Here is a 21,847-nt window from a genome sequence, read left to right as displayed (position 1 = left end):
CACCCCACACCATTTCACATTTTCTTGGATCGTTTAATGTTCCCACTTTTCTACAGTGGCTCAGTCCTCTCCCTGAGAGCTGGGTCGGGAGTGGGGTGGAGGAGGGCTGGAAAACAGTTGGACGCATTGTCATTTCTCCTCTCTCTTCCTCTCTCTCTCTCTCTCTTTTAATTTTCCCTGATCAAAACACAAAGAAAATGACAAAAAATATCACCCTGAATCAGATGCCTTGCTTTTATCCTCACTTACACCAAAAAACACGTACGGCTTTTTGCTTTCCCCAACATAAAAATAAATGGAAAACATTTTGCAAATGTCAAACGCTATATAAAAGGAAAAAATATGAAGGACACTGCACACATAAACAATAATACTAATGACAAATTTTACCTCTCCTAAAGCACCCTCAGCCACCCAGTCCCAATTTTGGAGTCATATCTCAAGGGTCAGAAACCAGCTATATCATAGGTAGAAATGGATTCTCACAGAAAAAAAAATACTCTGCAGATGTGTCCGCAGATGATATTAAGGAAAAGAGAAGAAAAATAAGAGAAAATTACTCAGAGCTGACCATTTTCTTTCTATCTTTCATTCATTCAATACTGGTTTAAGCAACACTGTGTTCAGAATGGTGTAAGGCATTGGGAATGCCATATACAAAACAGCAGAGGTGGTTCTCACTGGAATGCAGTGACCTTAGAGAGGGAGACACATATTAAAGACATGTATATATAAACAAGATAATTGCTGATTAAACTGTTATCAATCAAAATGCTCTGATTGACAGTGCAGAAGATGAGTAGATAAGGGAAAGTCCCAGTGAGAAAATAATATTGAGGCACAGCCCAATGGCTAAGAAAGAGCCAGCCATGTGGAGAGCAGTATAGGGAAGAGCCCATACAAACACTCAGGGGTAGGACACAATCTTAAATTGTTCCAGGGACTCTCAGGAAGCCAGAGTCGCCTGCGGTACAGGGGCTGATGGAAGAGTGACACGAAATTACATCAACAAGAAGCTCAGGACATGGACCTCATTTCACGGGCATGGTAACCAGTCTGATTTTTTTCCTAAGTGAAATGGGACTTGGCTAGGTGTGGTGGCTCATGTCCATAATCCCGCCACTTTGGAAGGCTGAGGTGGGAAGATTGCTTGAGCTCCGGAGATCAAGGCCAGCCTGGACAACGTAATGAAACCCCATCTTTACAAAAAATACAGAAATTGGTCAGGTGTGGTGGTGTGTGCTCGCAGTCCCAGCTACTTGGGAGGATGGGGTGGGAGGCTCCCTTTAGCCTGGGAGGTTGATGCTGCACTGAGCTATGATCACACCACTGCACTCCAGCCTGGGTAACAGAGTGAGACCCTGTCTCAGATAAAAAGAAGAAAGAAGGAAGAAAGAGGAGGAAGAAGGAGAAGATGGAGAAGGAGAAGGAAAATAAGAAATAGGATCCCACTGAAACATCTTAAGGGGGAAGGGGACTGACATGACAGATTTATGAATTTCCAAGGTCACTATGGCTGCTGTGCAGAGAAAAGGTGAGAAGAAACAAGAGCAGAAGCATGGTGTCCAGTCAGAAGGCTGGTGCAGTCATCAATATGATGGACCGTGACCAGGCTGGTGACAGCAGGGACAGAGTAGGAAAGATGGATTAGAACTTACTGGTGGATAGGATGATGACGTAAAGGAGAAGAAGGGATCCAAAAGACTATAGTAGCTCATCCCTTGTAAACACTAAAGTTAGATGAGTTTAACTCATCCCAACTACAAATAGCATTAATATGTTAATGAACATGCAATCTTTCATCTGGTATAGGGAGCCATAAATGGCCCCACCTTCCAAAATAAAAATAAAAATAAAATAACAATGATCCTTGATGCACTCTAGCAAAACTCCATTTCCGTGCTTTATGCTCTCATTGACTGCTGCGCATTTTCCCCTTAGATCATCCCTGAGAACTTGCATTAACAATCATCTGATAAGGTCTTCTAGCTGCCGCCCAAGCTGTATTTTAAGGTCCATCAGAGAAGGGGTCCTATCTGTCTTGGTCAGCATTAGATTCCCAGAACCAAGCACTGTGTCTGGCATTCCGTGGGTGAATAATGAATAAATATTGGGTGTGAACAGATGCCCTGAACTTAACTCCTTGAAGGGCAGGAAGCGATCTGGATCCAGCACTAACACTCACCCATTATTTCCCGGCCTCCTCCCCAGGATCCTCCTACTTGCTCCCCAGCTAACTGCAAGTCTAGACACATCATCCTGATAAAGCCAGAGCCACTTTGCACAAGATGACTCATGGTTCAGAAACCACCCCGGCTCATCGTCAGGAGGTTCCCTGGTTTGCTGAGGGTGGCTTCCTGGCAGAGCTCTGCAAAGCTGGAGGAGGCTTCATTATTACTTCCAACGAGGGTTCCTCTTCACTCCCTCCTTTTCTCTCCCAATTCCACGTTAGGCTCTGAGACACTTAGAAACCATCCTTGAATCCCTTTGGGAAAGATGCCAATGCCTAATGGAAGCATTTCACAAAAGAGCTTCATGAAATCCTGCTCCTGGAGTCCGCCAAGAGGTGTGGATCTTTGAAATCCATTATGAGCATACCAAGGAAACATCCTGGAAAGTTTAACGCTACCTTCCCCATAAATATTTCCTGATTCAAGTGTCCGTCTCTCATTCCCAGTTCCAATAATTATTGCACAGGATATCACTCTGAGAGCTTCTGCTTTCAGCGTTTCACACAGGAATTGTTGGTTCAGATATTGATGAGCTCTGCCTAGAAAGATGCCACATTCTTTTACTCATTCCTTTAAAAAAATAGAAAGATGCCCCCAAATTCATCAATGCATTCATTTATGCACTTAAAAGATGTATTTATTAAACTCATACTATATGCTAGGTCCTGGGTATCCATCAATAAATTGAACGAATCGTTTCTCTCCTTACACAACTACATATTTGGGAAGTTAGACAATATAGCCATGAAAACGTAAGTGCAAATTGAGCGAAGTGGCATAGAAAATGAAGAAAATCCTATCATACAGACTCAGATTGGGGAAAAGAAACTTTGTGTGGTCAGAAAAATAACCAAGAGAAGGTGACCTTTAACAAACTAAAAAAAAAAAAAAAAAAAAGCCATTTAAAAAAAGATGGACAAAAGTTACTGGTCCATTCAGAAAATGGACAAAAGTTATTGGTCCATGCAGAAAGTGGACAAAAGTTATTTGTCCATTCAGAAAGTGGACAAAAGTTATTTGTCCATTCAGAAAATGGACAAATTGGAAGGGGGGAAGGAGAGCGAGAGAGAAAGAGAGATAAAGGGAGAGAAGGAGAGAATAAGACAATGAAAATGAATTAGTTCCATGCAGACAGAAAGAGAGAACAGTCCACAAATACCCAGACAGAGCCTACCATTCTTTGGCTAATATTCCCAATCCCCTAATGCCCAGACAGCTATCTTTTTCCAGGTGTCCTGGGATCCACTGCAATCTTGACTTGGATATCAAGTCAGCAACTAAAATTCATCTCAGTTCTTCCTTTCAGGCTTCTGTCTTTACCTTTCTCCTCCTCCACAGCCAACATTTTACAAGCTCACCCCATACTAAGGGTCTTAGCTTCCTCCTCAATTCCTCATTCCTTAAGACATGAATGCTTGTCTTCTGTCCACAGCAACTAAAACTGCCCCCTGAAAGGTCACCAATGAACTTTAAAAAAAAAAAGAATCCAATCTATGTATTTCTCAGTCTTCAACCTCTTCATGGCCTTTGGTTTTATTCACCAACCCAACATTCTTGAAACATTCTCCTTTCCCTTGCCTCTTTACCAAAAACTGAAACTGTCCAGGGTGGACTCAGGTCTCTGATCCTTTCCTCACCATTGCTGATAAAAGTAGTAGTAGTAGAAGTTACCCTTACCCTTGATCCAGCACAGATAATATGCCAGGAACCGTGTTAAGCATTTTACAAACCTGGTTGCAAACTATCTGGGGTTATTTAGTTACGATTTTCTTGCTTGTGTTTTCTCCTCTCTTCCATCACTCAAACAGGTAGGTATATAGGACCCTCTTTGTCTCTGAACTCAAGGAGGAAAAGGAATAGAGTTAGTGGAGCGATGGAGCCAAGCATGGCAGAAAGACAATGCTGTATGTAAGAAGCTTTTGCTTTTCCAAAACCTGGTTGTTGAAGTGCTTATGTTGGATGTTCTGCATGGAGAGTGAGAGAGTCGCTATAATGAAAATAGAAAAAGAAAGAGAAGGGAGGAGGAGCAGACACACACACACACACACACACACACATACACACACAGAGACAGAGAGAGAGAGAGATTGATTTCATCTGGATTATAAAAGAAATGTCCAGACACTGGTAAGAATATCAAAATCTATAAGTTGACCATGCATGGTGGCTCATGCCTGTAATGCCAGCACTTTGGGAGGGCAAGGAAGCCAGATCACTTGGGGCCAGGAGTTTGAGATCAGCCTGGTCAAAATGGTAAAACCCTGTCTCTACTAAAAATACAAAAATTAACTAGGTGGTAGGAGGCTGTAATCCTAGCTACTTGGGAGGCTGAGGCACAAGAATCACTTGAACCAGGGAGGCGGAGCTTGCACTGAGCCTAAATCACACCACTGCACTTCAGCCTGGGCAGCAGAGTAAGACTCCATGTTATAAAAAAAAGGTCTGAGTTTATCCAGCAGCAGAGCTCTCCAAAGGGGAATGGATGTGTGTTCCTTGTTTTAGTGAAATATTCAAGTCTCAAGCATACGGCCTGCAGAAATGCAGCCTATAAATCTGGGAGATGATGAAGGTAGATTATTAGGCAGGTCCTCCCCATCCCCCTCACCTTTCTAGGCCCCAGGTGAGAATTATTATCTTTTGCATAATGGGGGGTTACATTTCTTGGCCATGAAGAAAAAGTGGGGATGAGGATAAAATTAACGTTGTTTCACAATAACACAAAACTGTGCTTCTTATTGCAAGACGGAGTTTGTGGGCAGAGATGTGCATGCTCATTCTCTTCTTTGTCCCGGTTGGGTCTGGTGCTTTGAGCATCCTTGCCTCCACGCTGCCAATAAGGAAATGTTGTCCCAGAAAGTTACATGACTTGCCCATGTCACATAGTGCCAAAGCCAAGATTTACAGAACTCCATTTAACACTGAAACCCTCGACCTTATTTACTGAGTCATGCTGCCAAAGATCTCATGTGTGGCCTCTTATTTTTCTCCCTTTATATCTGCACCCTGTCAGCAATCTTACCATCTCTCATGACTTCAGGTATTCCTTTCGCCATCCTCATTGCCCCATCTGATCCTCAAACCCAAAGCTTTAGATTTGTATTATCTGTTTACCCTATTTGAGTCAACAGCGCTTTCTGTATGTTTTGGCTGTGATACAAATCTCTGAGTCACCATTCTCTCCAAACATTGCTTCATTCTTAAGATGGTGACTAAAATTCCAGCTCCTCTGCTGTGTCACCTCGGGCAAGTTACCTAACCTCTCTCTACGTGCATTTTCTCATCTGTAAAACCATGAAAATAGAAGCTAACTCATTGAAATATTTTGAGTATTTAATTAGCTAATGTACATCAAGCTAAAAAGTTAAAACAATATCTGGCAAATCACAGATGATCAATAAAAATCAGCCAAAACATGTAGTGAGCCTGTGCACATACATTTGCAGGTGAACTACAACCTTCCCCTTTTGGAGTTTCTACTCTAGGACCAGGTAGGGACTGTTGCATAATGTTATGTGTTCGAGTTTACCACCATTATTCCTTTGAGTTAAGTTGCTGTTGTCACGTATCAGGCTTCTAACCAAGGAGCTTGCCCCTAATCTGAGGTTCCCTTCTAAGTTTCCTTTTGTATTAGTCCGTCTTCACGCTGCTGATAAAGACGTACCTGAGACTGGGTAACGTATAAAGAAAAGGAGGTTTAATGGACTCACAGTTCCACGTGGCTGGGGAAGCCCAACAATCATGGCGGAAGGTGAAAGGTACTCCTTACATTGGCAGCAGGCAAGAGAGAGAATGAGAACCAAGTGAAGGGGTTTCCCCTTATAAAACCATCAGATCTCATCAGACTTATTCGCTGCCACGAGAACAGTATGGGGGAAACTGCCCCCACGATTCGATTATCTCCCACCAGTTCCCTCCCACAACATGTTGGAATTACAGGAGCTACAGTTCAAGATGACATTTGGCTGGGGACACAGCCAAACCATATCACCTGTGCTGGTCAGAATACGTTTTCTAAAGCCGGAAAGCCTCTGATGACTTCCTGGTGTGCACCAGAAGAGTCCAACTAGCTCAGTAAAGATTAGACTTTGTAGCTGGACTCAGATGTACCTAGAATCCCACTCCATCATTCTTTAGGTATTTATCTTAGACTATTTAACTTCTCTGGGCCTCAGTTTCTCCTTTATAGAATAGAAATAATAGTAGTGTTTGGTGATACAAATAGGAAGTTAGTGTCCAGTTGGCAAACAAAAGACTGAAATATAAGTCCTGTTGCAGGGAGGCAGGGCATGGGCATCCAGTCCTGGCCCATGGGCCATGACGAGGAATGAAAGGGCCCCAGCACAAACTTCCAGATGCCTCCTTCCTGCCCAGGCACGCAGTAGATTTTGTGTATGAGAGAAATAAACCCCTGTAGCATTAACCCCTCTGGTACAGAAATTTCTGTTGCCATATCAGAATTCAGCATGCCCTGGTTAATACTAACCACTATCCACCTGATTGTGCTCTGGCCTAGCACTATCCAATAATTTTCCCTAGATGGGGCCAGGTGAAGTGAGTCACACCCGTAATCCTGACACTTTGGGAGGCCAAGGCAGGAGGATTGTTTGAGGCCAGGAGTTCAAGATCAGCCTGGGCAACATTGTGAGACCCAGCCTCTACAAAACAAACAAACAAATAAACAAATTAATTAGCTAGGCGTGGTGGCATGCACCTGTAATCCCAGCTACTCGAGCGGATGAGGTTAGAAAATCACTTTAGCCCAGGAGTTCAAGGCTGTATTGCACCATCATTGCACCACTGCCCTCCAGCCTGGGGAACAGAACAAGACCCTGTCTCAAAAATAAAAAATAAAAAAATAAAAAAAAATCCCAAGATGATAGAGATGTTCTGTATCTCCACTACGTATTGGCTCCAATACGACAGCTACTAGTCACAGGGGGGTCACTGGACACTTGAGATGTGGCTAATGTGAGACAAACTGAACTGTTGATTTCATTAAACTTTAATTAATTTACATTTCAATATCCACCATGATTACTGGCTACCATATGGACGAACACAAAGAACTAGCCTTTATTCTGTTCCTTGGAAATGCCAAACTCTCCCTTATCTTGAGGTCTTTCCATTAACTGTGGAAAACCATTTCCAGCCAATCTCTTCCTTTGACATTCTTGCCTGCAAGGTGTTTAGTCTTTCACTCTGCTCTGTTACAAATATGCTCCAACAATACCACATTACTCCTTCAGGCTTCAATGAGCAGCACTGTGCTTTACAGGAAGAGCACCTAGGCAAAAATGAATGCAACTGTTATGGATCTTTATTTTCCGATGAAATGGCAACTCCAAAGACAATGCAGATGAACCTGTGTGCCAGATGCAAAATAGAACAAACAGAGCTTTCTTTGAATTATTCTAGATCCAAACTACCTGAAAAGGCCAATCTGCAGTCAAAAAGACAAGAAATAAGTGGAATGAGGCCTTCAGAATAATTACATGTGGTTAATTGAAAAATGTTAATCATGTCATATTAGGAGGAAGACAGGGTTAAATTGGTAAAATTTCAATTCACTTAGGCCTTATCTCTTGTTGGAATGAACCAGATGATTAATCCTCAATATTCTTCAGGGATGCCGCCAACAGCGGCAATTAAATTAACAACTACAAAGTTTATTCTCAGAGATTCAAAAATGAAAGATGGAAACACTTTAATTTTTCACAAGTTGTTACCTTAATTATCTTCTTATTGCTCTGTCTCTTTTTCCTCATTACAAAAACACACCCCTTAGTATTCACGGATCCCTTTAATTTGCTGTAGCTTGGTAACAATGTAAGAAACGTCATCGAAGATGCAAAGTCATAAATCTTACTTTGTGCATGCTCATTGAAAATAAATTGTTCTGCTGTGCCTAGTCTCAGTGTTCTTTCTGCAAAGTGCTGACAAATTTCCTCTTGCACACAAATAATGTGGACTGTCTCTAAGCCTGTGCCCACCGCAGAGTTACTTAGTTGCTTTAATCCAACAGCAACAACAAAAAAATTCCTAGACAGGGCTGAAACTTTATTGGTCAGGTTCATGAAATACACTGAGGAAACAGAACAATGTAACAGGGAAATAAACACAAACTCAGAAATTCCTTTTCTAACATACAGAACAGACATAAAAACAGCCTCAGGATAAATCAGTTTTACCAAACGCAAAGTTTTAAAATCTTCTTTATTTTGTTTTATTTTATTTTTCTCAGAATGATAGCTCTGCATTGTCAGTGTGGAATCCCACTTTGCAAAGATTGGATAATTCATGTCTCTCTCTTGGAACGCGGCTAATCAAAATTGAAAAAAAAAAAAGATAAATTCAACAGCAACCACCATAAAGCCAAAGAATGCTGCCTCACGGTGATTTAACAGGTCCACTGACATATGTGCATTACAACTGTAACCATCACAAACATTATCTGCATGCTATGTACTCCTTTAACATTAACTCAGAAGCCTGTTTGCAAATTTGGTACAGCACATAAGCCATCTACAGCAGCAGCAACAGCAACTACAACACAACAAAAGTAGTTTTCACAGTCAGGATTTCTAAGTAGGCTCTGTTGATGTGAATGAAAGCTAACTGAATTCTTTTCTTCAACGATCATTTGCTGGATGTGGGCAGGGTGAAGGGAGAGGACGCAGGGAAAATCAATGATATAATTAAGAAAATAGGCTAGCAATTTGGAAACTGTGAATGAAATTAAAAACAAACCTATCACAAAACTCTGGGCTGAAACAGCAATACGATCAAATGACTGTGAGTCCAAACTGGAAAATGCATGAAAACATATCAATAATTGAATGCATCACATCCACAATGCCTGAAGAAGTAATCACCATCACTATAAATCCTCTCCCAGAGTGATGTTAAAGTCTTTGACGGTTATATATACTGGAGCAGTATCATCACTTAGTCCACTTTTTGAATTTCCAAAGTTTCACAGCAAAATGTCATATCCCCAGAGAACATCCTCACAACAAATTATTAGCACAGCTCTATTGATCATCATCCAAATGGCAAAAATCTCAATAAATTTCATCTGGACCTTTACTGAAACCTCAAAAATGCATTACACCCCTCTCTGCTGACCACCGTTTTTATGATCGCTATTGTATTTGCAGGGCAGTCAATTTTATACAGCATAACAAACTGCCAAGTGCTAACGCGATTCTCTCCATTACTGAGGCCCATGTATTAAATTTACTGAAGCACAATATCAGACTTCAAATATTGCAAGGCTTAGAATTGAATGCCACAGAGCCTAATGTTATCAACCTGACAAATACCCTGACATATTAAGTAGCAGATCATGTATTCATATTTGGAACTGATGTTGTTTTTCTGTTTAGCTGTATATTTTTTGGATTAGCCATGATATTTCAAAATGGGCATTATGTTTTGGAGTACAAAAGGGCTGACAGCAAAGAAGCTGTGTTAGTCATTCTTTTTTTTCATGGCAGATCAATTATTATTTTTCTTAATGATGTGTTATTGTAGGTCTAAAGAATCTATAAGCAGAACTCAGAAAAATACCACTTATTAAATAAACAATTAATTTTTTTGCTTTTGCTGTCTACCAATACAGAAAAGCTCTAAAAGGTTACTTTCATTCCACCAATAAAATGGAAAGTTTCTTTGGTATTAATCCTGTGTGTATCTTTCAGCTTTAAATTAAGACAAGAGCTGTTCTCTCTCTTCTCCTTGTCTTGTCATTGATTCTCTGTTGGTTCCAACAAAAGCTACCAAAATTACTGAATTGCCTCTAAAAACCTTGCTTTTTTTCACATGCTACTAAATGATTTCAACTACTTCTCTTTGGAAAAACATGACCATTGCAATGATCTTCAACCAATATGTTCATCTCACATCGGAATGTTCTAATTTACAGGAACAAGAGTCCAGAAACCAAATATCTCAAAAGCCAAAGCTTTTCAAGTGTACTCTCCATGGCTTATATACAAAACAATATCTTGTTCAAAATATAAAATTCTGTCATGTATTGAAAATAATTTTTTAAATGATATGTTTTCTCTTTCCCTCTTCATCAAAAACATTGAGAATCTGATACTAAAACCTCTTTCTAGGTCATGGATCTTGGTATTAAAACCTGCATTTTCGATGCATACAAATCATAATATCAAAAAATAGTTTTGCCATAATAAGGTCACTTCTGAAACTCAAGAAAATACCAAGGCACATGATTTATTTTCTGGTTATTTATTTATTTTCTGGTTTATTTCCTGGTATAATGGTTTGTTTTCTGACTCTAGTTTGCAGATTCATCAGAATAACAAGGGAAAAAATGTATACTGTTAAAATGGGCACAATTTTTATGCACATATGTCAGGGGACCTATTTATCACCACGTGGCAGCATTCTCTTGCTTTATGGCAGTTACTGAAAGATGTATCTTTTTTTTCAATTTTGATAAGCCCACTGTTTCTAAGAGTTTCAGTATTTGAAATAGCTATATAAGTGAAATCATGCAGTATTTGTCTTCTTGCGACTGGCTGATTTCGCTTAGCATAATTTCCTCAAGGAATATCCATGCTGAAGTGTGCGTCAGGCTGCCGTTATTTTTCAGGGCTGAATACTATTCCATTGTGTGTGTGTGGTTTTTTTTTTTCAGCTTTACAAATAGTTTATTTCCACCTTCATAAACATGTGTGCCTCTGACCATTATGCAAGGCACCATGAATTAAATACTTATACCGGAATACATTTCTCTTACGTTATTCAAGATAAAGTGACTGTGTGTGTGTGTGTGTGTCTGTGTATCACAATTTCTTCAACCCTTCACCCATCAATGGACCTTTAGGTGGCTTCCATCTCTCAGCTATTATAAATAATGCTGCAGTGAACATAGGAGTTCAATTAAAAATATATACAGATAAAGAACATTGCAATGATGAACTTGGACCCTGGCCGGACATGGTATCTCATGACTGTAATCCCAGCACTTTGGGAGGCCGAGACAGGCAGATCAGTCGAAGTCAGGAGTTTGAGGCCAGCCTGGCTGACATGGGAAAACCCCATCTCCATTAACAATACAAAAATTAGCTGGGCATGGTGGAAGGTGCCTGTAATTCCAGCCTGAGTCAGGAGAATTGCTTGAGCCCGGGGGGCAGAGGTTGCAGTGACCTGATATTGTGCCACTTCACTCTAGTCTGGGTAATAGAATGACACTCAAAAAAAAAAAAAAAAAAGAAAGAAAGAAAAAACGAACTCTAGTCATCAATGTTTTTTAAAGTTCTCCAGGTGATTCTAACTTGCAAGTGGGATTAAGAACCACTTCTTTAAGATGCTGTGAAGCCTCTCACCCCCTAGAAGCTAAGATGTGCCCCTCTGGAAGTTAAGCCATTTGGATGTTTAGACGTACGGAAAAATTAATCTCATGTATCCCAATATTCACAGGACTATTCACAGGCCCCAAATCAAGCTCCTTCAGAGAACCTGAGTGGCCAATTTGTACAAGAGCCTCTGGTCAGATGTATGCGGTTATGCTTGGCTTACTGTCTGCCAAAAAGACAATATTGACTTTATGCTAAGGAAGCTCTGCCTATCTCATCTGGGCCCAACTCTCTGCTTGAGGGATGGTATTCAGGAAAGACTGCAGTGTTCAGAGTCAAATGAACACGATTCAAACCTCAGTTCCAATCACTTGCCAGCTAGGTTGATTATGGTGAGTTTATTCCACCCTTTCAGGTATTCATTTCCTCAACTATAAAATGGAGATTATGAAACCTACCGGAGCAGAAGCAATAGATGTGAAGTGGCCAACTATAACTTAAAACATAAGTAGGCACTGACTAAGCAGAACCTATGATTCTTTTTTTTTTTTTAAAAAAAAAAAAAAAAAAAGACAGTCTCGCTGCAATGCCCAGGCTGCAGTGCAATGGTGTGGTCTCGGCTCACTGCAACCTCCGCTTCCCAGGTTGAAGCAATTCTCCTGCCTCAGCCTCCAGAGTAGCTGAGACTCCAGGTGTGCGATACCACACCTGGCTAACTCTTTATATTTTTAGTAGAGATGGAGTTTCACCATGTTGACCAGGCTGGTTTCGAACTCCTGGCCTCATGTGATCTGCCCTCCTTGGCTTCCCAAAATGCTGGGATTACAGGCATGAGCCACCACACCCGGCCAGAAGCTATGATTCTTATGATTAAAAGGGCAATTCAAAGTCACAAATTTCTAACTTTTAAGATACCCATCTCCTTAGAAATGGAAGAACTGATCACCTTCACTTATAGGTCGTGCATCTTCTCTATCCAGCACTGATGATAAAACTGAAGGCAGTCATTGCTGTCTCACTGTCGCCTCCTCATCTCTTCTTGATGGCACCCCAGGATTGCCTGATAGATTATCAATGAGATGAGAAAGTGTTCTTGTTCCCCACTCAGTTTTCCTCCATTTTTAAAAAGAAATGCGTTGACAAAATTTAAGCATGATATTAAAAACAAAGAATTTGGCCAGGAATGGGCTTCCAGAACACTGCCTATTATTTATGCTTTTAAGAAAATTATAGTCTTATATTTATCAAGTAAAAAGGCACTGGAGATGTCATTGGCTATAAAACCTACATCACCACTGCAGACCCTACATATTCTTATCAACACACGTTATTTGCACATTGACTCACTGTTTCATTCCATCATTCAGAATATACTTGCCGTGCACTCTCTCTAGGTCAGGCTCTGTGTTAGGCATTAGAGTACTGCAATGAGTGAGACAGAGAGGATCACTTTTGCCTAAAAGGATGCGGTTCACAAAAGCGTTAAGTGTAATAATGTGAATACGCTCAGAGAATTTCCAGAGCACAATGGACAAACACTTAACCCATTCAGCTCGCTTAAAAATAATGAATCTTCAGGCCTGGAGTGGTGGCTCATGCCTACAATCTCAGCACTTTGGGAAGCTGATGTGGGTAGATCACCTGAGGCCAGGAGTTCAAGACCAGCCTGGCCAAATATGGCAAAACTCCACCTCTACCAAAAATACAAAAATTAGCTGGGCATGGTGACGTGCCTGTTAATTCCAACTACTTGGAAGGCTGAGGCAGGAGAAGTGCTTGAACCCAGGAGGCAGAGGTTGCAGTGGGCCAAGATCTCACCATTGCACCCCAGCCTGGGCGACAGAGCCAGGCTCTGTCTCAAAAAAAAAAAAAAAAATCTTCACAAATGAAGAAGATTAGAGGCCAGGTATAGTTGGAAGTAGAGGAGTATATATCCTATTTGGTATTGCTGGCAAATGAGATTTGAAGCAGGAAATGGAAAGAAAAGCAGGGTTCCACTTATCATCTAGAGGGTCATTCATTGCTTATTTTTTCATCCACCATCTATCCATGCACCCACCCACCCATCCATCATCCATCTATCTGTCTAACCATTCACTCATTTTTTTTTCAGTGTGATAAATGTCTCTTTGCAGCTAGGAGTTGTCTTGTCTCCTGGTAATTTAAAAATAGCACACACAACCCAATTTGGGGGCTCCCAGGCACTTGAAATTTGCTATTTCTGCCCCTTTCTGCAAGGCCCCTCTTCCTAATGTCCACATTATCCTCATCATGATCTAGTCAACAATCAGATGCATACACTTAAAGCCAACTGTAATTCCTCAATTTTTTTCCCCAGGAGATAGGGCAAATGTGTCTCTCCATTGTAATCCAAGAGTATCATGGCAAGGTCTTATCCTTGAAATTTACCCAATTGCCCCTACCATATCCCTATCAGTGGGGGATATTATTTTGTCACCTGATCTCTCTCCATTACTTCTTCTGAAAATAAATTTCCTTTGCGCTACTGTTCCTATGCCACTTCCAGTACCCATGGTTTAGGTAGGGCTGACTCCTGTACCTCATCTTAGAAATGAAGACAGGACCCAAATCTAACCAAACCAATGAAACACTTCATTTTCCTGGCCAAAATGATTGGTTCAGTTGTGGGGTTACTACCCAAGCCGAATCAATAAAAACTATATAAAGAACACTGTAATGAGGAAGAACTTGTACTCTGGAGCCAGACTTTCCTGGTTTGAATCCTGCTAAAAATGTAACTTTGGGCAAGTTTAATTACCTTTATGACTGGGTGCCATGGCTCACACCTGTAATCCCAGCACTTTGGGAGGCTGAGGTGGGCAGATCACGAGGTTAAGGTGTCGAGACCATCCTGGCCAACATGGTGAAAGCCCATCTCTACTAAAAATACAAAAATTAACTGGGTGTGGTGGCATGCACCTTTAGTCCCAGCTACTTGGGAGGTTGAGGCAGCAGAATGGCTTGAACCCAGGAGGCGGAGGTTGCAGTGAGCCGAGATTGCACCACTGCACTCCAACCTGGCGACAAAGTGAGACTCCGTCTCAAAAAAAAGTAAAAAGAAAAAAAAGTTACCATTATGTTAGACTGATTACCAAAATAGCCTCCGATTCTTCCCCAGTTCTAGCCCTTTGTGATATGACCACGAACATCCTCCCATCAAGTGGTAGAGTTTAGCTCCCCACCCTCTGAATCCAAACTGGACTTCTAACATATTCTGGTAACAACAGGGTAGAAATGAGAATGTGTCAGTTCCTAGCATGAGCCTCTCAAGGCTTTGAGTATCTTTGCCCTTTCTGCATGTACAATTGTGCCAGCTCATTGCTGTATCTCTACCTCACTAAGTGAACCAGGCTAGCTTGCTGGGGATATCAGAGACACACATGTACAGAACTGAACTATCCAAGCTGATGACACCCTGGAGGATTCAGGCTCTCTTGGTTTGCCAGTTTATCAGACTCATGGTCACTCTTCCAAGCCACTAGGCTTTGGACTAGCTCATTACACAGCAATAGCTAACTGACAGAACTGTTCTGTAACTAAGTTTTATCATATTAAAATGGGGTTAAGTATAGTACCTATCTTGCAGAATTATTGTGAGGATTCAAGGAAATAACAGAGTTCATATACAAAAAGGACTTAGTGTCTGGCACTTAATACATGCTATTATTCTTTGAAAGAAAATCTTTGAGGATTTTATTGTTCTTGTTAGAATGGTTAGGAAGGAGTCATTTGCTTTTCACCAGGGCTGTCCATTTCATAGAAAATAAGCTTGGAGCTGCTGCATCACTTGAGCCCCCATTAAGGAAGAATTTGCCAGAGGACGATGTCAAGACTGAAAAGCTGAGCCAAGAAACAGCAAAGAACTAGATTTCAAACCGTGTATTTGTGCATCTGAACCCAGCCTCTTTCGGACCTTTGCATTTGTGTAAGCCAATGAACTCCCTCTTCTAAACAAAAGACCAGGTGCATTGTGACTCTGCTGCTTGCAACCAAAAGTGCCTGATTAATATGCTGCTTAATAAAGTCCTTATATGCTTGCAAACGACCTTTGCTCTCAGTCAGGTCATCCTACCAAGATGTGCCAAGGCTTCAGCCTGCCTCCACGGGGCTATGAGGAAGAATGCAGAAGATAAGAGCTCGTTTTGAAGCATATACAACCCAAAGTCCTCTGAAAGAAACTCATTCATTCCACAGTTATACTCTTAACTTGAAATCATCACCACACAATTGTCATCTCCCTTACTCCCGACTCTCACTGTCAACTTATTCACACGCTGATACAGAATGTACACATTCCCAACACACATGCACGCGCTTGCACACACATACAGTACACACCATATACCAGAAGACCTGTAAGTAAATCCCTGTCATCAAAAACTGCTCTGTTTATTTCTTAACATATTTATTTCTCCCTACCTTGACATAACAGTATATATAAGATGGGGATAATAGTGGCTAAGTGCATAGGGTGATAATAAGTATCAAATAAGTTATTATTTACAAAATGCTTATAACCAGACCTGAGATTGTTACTTTTAACCTTATCTTCTCTCTTGAGACCAAGCAAACACAGTATTGTAAGTACTATGGATAATATTACATATTGCTGACAACACCATGGATAAAGGACAGTATGGAGAATGCTGAATAATGATTTTATGCTTTCGGAGGCATTTGTGGCTAGTTCACACAGACTTTTCTTTCTCTGAAATTGTAACCACATTCAGGGGTAGAACACCAGCCACCATTTCTGACCACATGAAGTGCTCCCCTCAGTCATAGCTGTTTAAACAAAAGGGGTCTAGGAAGGACCAACCAGAGTTTCTCTTAGGTCTGCAGTAATTTTTTTTTTTTTTTTTTTTTTTTTTTTTTTTTTTTGAGACGGATTCTCGCTCTGTCATGCCCAGGCTGGAGTGTAGTGGAGCAATCTTGGCTCACTGCAACCTCTGCCTCCCGGATTTAAGCTATTCTCCTGCCTCAGCCTCCCAAGTAGCTGGGATTACAGGTGCCTGCCACCACATCCAGCTAATTTTTTGTATGTTTAGTAGAGATGAGGTTTCACCATATTGGCCAGGCTGAAAGAAAATCTTTGGCTGGTCTCAAACTCCCAACCTCAAGTGATCTGCCCGCCTCAGCCTCCCAAAATGCTGGGATTACAGGCATGAGCCAATGTACCCAGCCGAATATATATATATATATTCTTAAAAGAACAACTTAGGGTGTGCAGTCCTTGCCTCCAAGATGACAAAGAAAAGGAGGAACAACAGTCATGCCAAAAAGGGCTGCGGCCACATGCAGCCTATTTGCTGCACGAACTGTGCCCAGCGCATGCCCAAAGACAAGGCCATTAAGAAATTCGTCTTCAAAACATAGTAGAGGCCACAGCAGTCAGGGATGTTTCTGAAGCAAGCGTGTTCGATGCCTTTGTGCTTCCCAAGCTGTATGTGAAGCCACGTTACTGTGTGAGCTGCAGAGTTCACAGTAAAGTAGTCAGGAATTGATCTTGTGAACCCCACAGGGACCAAAAACCCCCACCTCGATTTAGACCTGCGGGTGCTGCCCCATGACCCCCACCAAAGCCCATGTAAGGAGCTGAGTCCTTCAAGACTGAAGACACACGATACTCTGGAGAAAAATAAAATGGAAATTGTACTTAATATTGCATGTTAAGTGTATCTGTGCCAGACAGGGTGGGGATTTTGTGTGTGTTAGACCAAGGGAGAAGTGACACAGTTATTTTCATGGGGAAGAAAGCTCATTCATGTAAACTTTTTTATTTTTTATTCTTTTGGTGGGGGGAGATGGAGTCCGGCTCTGTCGCCCATGCTGGAGTGCAATGGTGCGATCTCAGCTCACTGCAACCTCCGCCTCCCAGGTTCAAGTGATTCTCCTGCCTCAGCCTCCCGAGCAGCTGGGATTACGGGTGTGTGCCACCACGCACAGGTAATTTTTGTATTTTTAGTAGAGATGGAGTTTTGCCATGTTGGCCAGGATGGTCTTGAACTCCTGACCTCAGGTAATCCACCCACCACAGCCTCCCAAAGTGCTGGGATTACAGGTGTGAGCCACTTCGCCTGGCTATTCATGTAAATTAAACCTTAATTGTTTGTGGTCATATTCTTGGCCTCACAATTTGCATAGCTGTGTGAAACAAAGGGAGTTTAGGCATCTGTTTTAAAAAAAAAACGTGTTAAATTTTAGAGCAAATAACTCATTGCTGCTGTTCCTCGGTTTCCTCTGTAGAGTTAATGATATCCATCTTCTATATTATTGTGATGATGAAATGAGATGGATGTTGACGGTAAAATGCTTAGAACCATCCATGACTTGGCACATCGTAAGTTATCAAAAAATGTGTGTTAACCATATTTTCTGAGGGAACAAACTTCAAACTAGAAAACTGCTTAGCATCCGACAGGTTTGAAATCTTTAACAGAAAACTGGACGTTTAAACATGACTTCTTGTGGATACAAGATTTGGCGCTAGTGACAGGTATCTACCATCTATTGATTTGCCTGGCACTCTGCTGAGGATCTAAATGTAGTATCTGATTTTATACCCTTGCCACTATGTGGATTTCTATGCCCACCGCACAAATGAGGATGCTGCAGTTTAGAAACGCTGAACGACAACCCCCAAGTTCTATCTCTGCTAAATGGCAGATCTGGGATCTGAACTCAAGACACTGTGGCCCGTCCCCCAAGCCCTTAGACTTAACACCACCATGCAGTGTTACCTCTTTCTTCCCAAGGACAAAAGAAACCTCTCATATTGTCATTTTGGCTTTTCTTTAAATATCTCAGCTTTGACAGAGTGCTCTCTTCATCCAAACCTAAATGTTGCTCTTAATAAGTTGGCCCCCTCCTTCCCATATGTAAACGTCTACCTCTCAGTCCGTGAGCAGACACATACTTTCCAGACATGTGAATTGAGCTAATGGCACCACTTCTTCCAGGGCTCAGATTTTAATTAGCTCATAAGTCTGTCACTGGCTGGTGAAATATTTATTTCTCAGGAATACACTTTAGTAATTTATGAATCAGAGTCATACAGTAGAAACAGGATACGGACTGTTTCTACACTGGCTGTCTGTTTTCATTGGAAGTGCAGCATTCCTCCTTGAAAAATCACTGAACTAAAGCCAGCTACCTTTTCCGTATGTGATATAGAGTCTTTTTGTCTATGTGGGGAGATTTTGGATTATTGTGAGGTTCGCATTTTTAGGTAGAATGTGAAATGAGGGCTATCATGTGTTGCCCTATTGGTGAAGACATTATTAGAAAACTCACAACTTATTACAGGAAGGAAGGAAGGGAGGGAAGGAAGGAGAGGAGGGGAGGGGAGGGGAGGGGGAGCGAGGAAGGGAGGGAGGATGGTTGGTTCAGAAGTGTACAGTACATATTTCAAATTACAGATACTGTATCAGCTTTATTTATTTATTTATGACAGAGTTTCACTCTGTCACCCAGGCTAGAGTGCAGTGCTGTGATCTTGGCTTACTGCAGCCTCAACCTCCTGAACTCAAGGGATCCTCCCACCTCAGTCTCCTGAGTAGCTAGAACCAAAGGCACACACCACTACACCTGGCAATTTTTTTAAAAATATTTTTGCCCAGGCTAGTCTTGAACTCCTGAGATCAAGCAGTCCTCCTGCCTTGGCCTCCCGTAGTGCTGTCATTACAGATGTGAGCCACCATGCCACCAGCTTTTATTTTATGTACAAGTTCATTGAAAACTCTCCTGAGACTTGGTAAAAGTATAAAACACTGGGCATTTGGGAGGGTCATGTAATATATGTGTAATATTTCTAAATATACATAACCTTTGACCTAGTAATTCCATTTTTAGAATTAAATAGACATCATATGCACAAAGACCTATGTAGAAGAATAGTCACTGATGTAGCATTAATACAACTTAGAGATTCCACTTTCCCTCTCTCCTTTCTCTTCCCCACTACAGACTGTGGCATGTTCTTAAAACAGAAACTGGATCAAATGTCCACAGCCCCACCCTCGTGCAAAACCCTTCTTCTTATATTGCAAATTCTAAATATAAAACAATGTACTTTATAAATTATTAGTAATCTATAGCTGTAAAGTATCATCATACAATATAAATATATATGTCCAAGTAGTCACCATATTTCCCCTGAACTAGCTCCTAACATACGGCTTTTAAAAGATAATTTTTGCCAGGTGGGGTGGCTCACTCCTCCAGTCCCAGCACTCTGAGAAGTTGAGGCAGGAGGATTGCTTGAGGCCAGGAATTTGAGACCAACCTGGACAATATGTCAAAACCCCATCTCTACTAAAATTAAAAGAATTAGCCAATTATGTTGAGGTGCACCTGTAGTCTCAGCTACTCAGGAAGCTAAGGCAGGAGGATCACCTGAGCCCAGGAGGTCAAGGTTACAGTGAGCTGTGTTGGCACCACTGTACTCCAGCCTGGGCAAGAGAGGAAGACACTGTCTCAAAAAATAATAAATAAATAATAATAACAATGGTAATTCTACACTTTTTCATTTATTCGATCCACAAATATTTTTAAATGTGTAACGTTTGCCAGGAATGATGCCATGGGCTGGAGATATAACAACAAAAATATGCAGAGACTTTATCCTCATATAATCTATGCGCTTGCATTTATTTGAAATTAATATACCATAAATTTGAAAGTTTGGATGTACAATTTCATAAATGTTAACATAATTTACAGATTCTTATAACAGCTGTGCAATTAGGAAGCAGAAGAGTTCCATCACCCCAAAAACTCTCTTCTGCTATTCATTTGCAATTACCCTCCCCCCAACCCCTAATCCCTGGCAGCCCCTGATTTTTTCTCCCCAAACCTACAGCTTCTTTTCTTGCAGATGTCATAGGAATGGATTTATACAGTATGTCATCGTTTGAGACTGGCTTCCTTCTCTTAGCATAATGCTTTTGAAATAGATCCAAGTTGTCACATATATCAATAGTTGCTCCTTTTTATTGTTCAGTAGTATTCCACGTGTACATGTAATGCTTCAAATTCATCTATTTGAAGACATATGGCTTGTTTCTAGGGGGCTATCATAGAGTTGCTATACACAGACATGTACATGTTTTTTATAAATATACAATTTCTTTGCGTAAGGAACCCAGGAGTAGGACTGCTAGGCTCTATGATAAGCATATACTTAACTTTGTAATGGACTGTCAAAATCTTTTAAGAATGTCTGCATTGTTCTATGTTCCTACCAGCAGTACAGGACAAATCCAGTTTCTCTGAATCCTCCACAGCACTAAGTCTTGTCAATTTTTTTAATGTTATGCCTCTACTAGGTGTTTAATGGTATTCCATCCTAGCTTTCATTTGCACTTGCTGAATAGCTAATGATGTTAAATACCTTTTCACGGTTTTTTGTTTCTTTTTTAGGTTTTTGCCTTATGAATATCCTCTTGTCTTCTTTTCCCCCCACTCAGGACCCATTAAGAAAGGAGTATGAATATACTCTAAGTGAAGTGACTATTCAAGTCTTTTTCCCATTATTAAGATAGTTTGTTTGCTTTCTTACTTTTGTGTTTTGAGAGTTCAAAATATATTCTAGATACTGAACATTTGTCAAGAGTGGTTTACAAATATTTCTTTACAGATTCTTGTCTTTTCTTTCTTTTAATAGAGTCCTTCACATATAATTTATTAACAATTTTGTTAAGTCAAATTAAACCTTTTTGGGGAGGTGAGATTGTGCCTTTGGTGTCATGGCCAAAAATTCTTATTTTAACTCCTTTGGACGTGAATATTTTATCCATGTGTTCTTCTAAAACTTTACAGTTCTACGTTTTATATTTAGATCTATGATCCATTTTGAGTTAATTTTTTTTGTAAAGCATATGATTTGGCAAATGTGTTTGCAATTATTCCAACACCAGTTGTTGAAAACAATATCATTTTTCCTTTGATTTTGTACCTTTTCTAAGATTTAATTAAGTATATTTTGTGGGTCTATTTCTGGAGTCTCTATTTTGTCCAGTTGATTAATGTGTCTTCTCCTTTACCAGTTTGCACTATCTTTACTACTATAGGCTTATATAAAATAATTTAGATATATTCATCTAATTTTATTCTTCTTTATTTTGGATATTCAAGTTTTTGTTTTTCCTTATAATTTTTAGAATCTTCACGTTTATAGCTACAAAAATACCTGCTAGCATTTTGATTTGTATTGTGTTAAACTTATACACCAATTTGTACAGAATTTTTTTTTTTTTTTTTTTGAGACAG

The 21,847-nt window shown here is 40.6% G+C and overlaps 1 protein-coding gene across 11 annotated transcripts in view; it reads right to left on the bottom strand.

Moving 5' to 3' along the window:
* Positions 1-21,847, bottom strand: part of RBFOX1 (RNA binding fox-1 homolog 1) — a 2,483,553-nt gene that overhangs the window by 568,396 nt on the left and 1,893,310 nt on the right. The window contains exon 8 of one of the 11 annotated variants that reach the window (XM_063699486.1): positions 5,939-5,992. The exons of the other annotated variants lie outside the window; for them this stretch is intronic. Coding sequence (XP_063555556.1) covers positions 5,939-5,992 — 54 coding nt within the window. The remainder of the gene's footprint in view (positions 1-5,938; positions 5,993-21,847) is intronic. 11 annotated transcript variants of the gene reach the window in all.

Source organism: Gorilla gorilla, chromosome 18, assembly GCF_029281585.2.
Source record: "Gorilla gorilla gorilla isolate KB3781 chromosome 18, NHGRI_mGorGor1-v2.1_pri, whole genome shotgun sequence".
NCBI classification, from domain to species: domain Eukaryota; kingdom Metazoa; phylum Chordata; class Mammalia; order Primates; family Hominidae; genus Gorilla; species Gorilla gorilla.
Note: the sequence above shows the minus strand (reverse complement) of the source record. Positions and strands in the feature narration are given on the sequence as shown.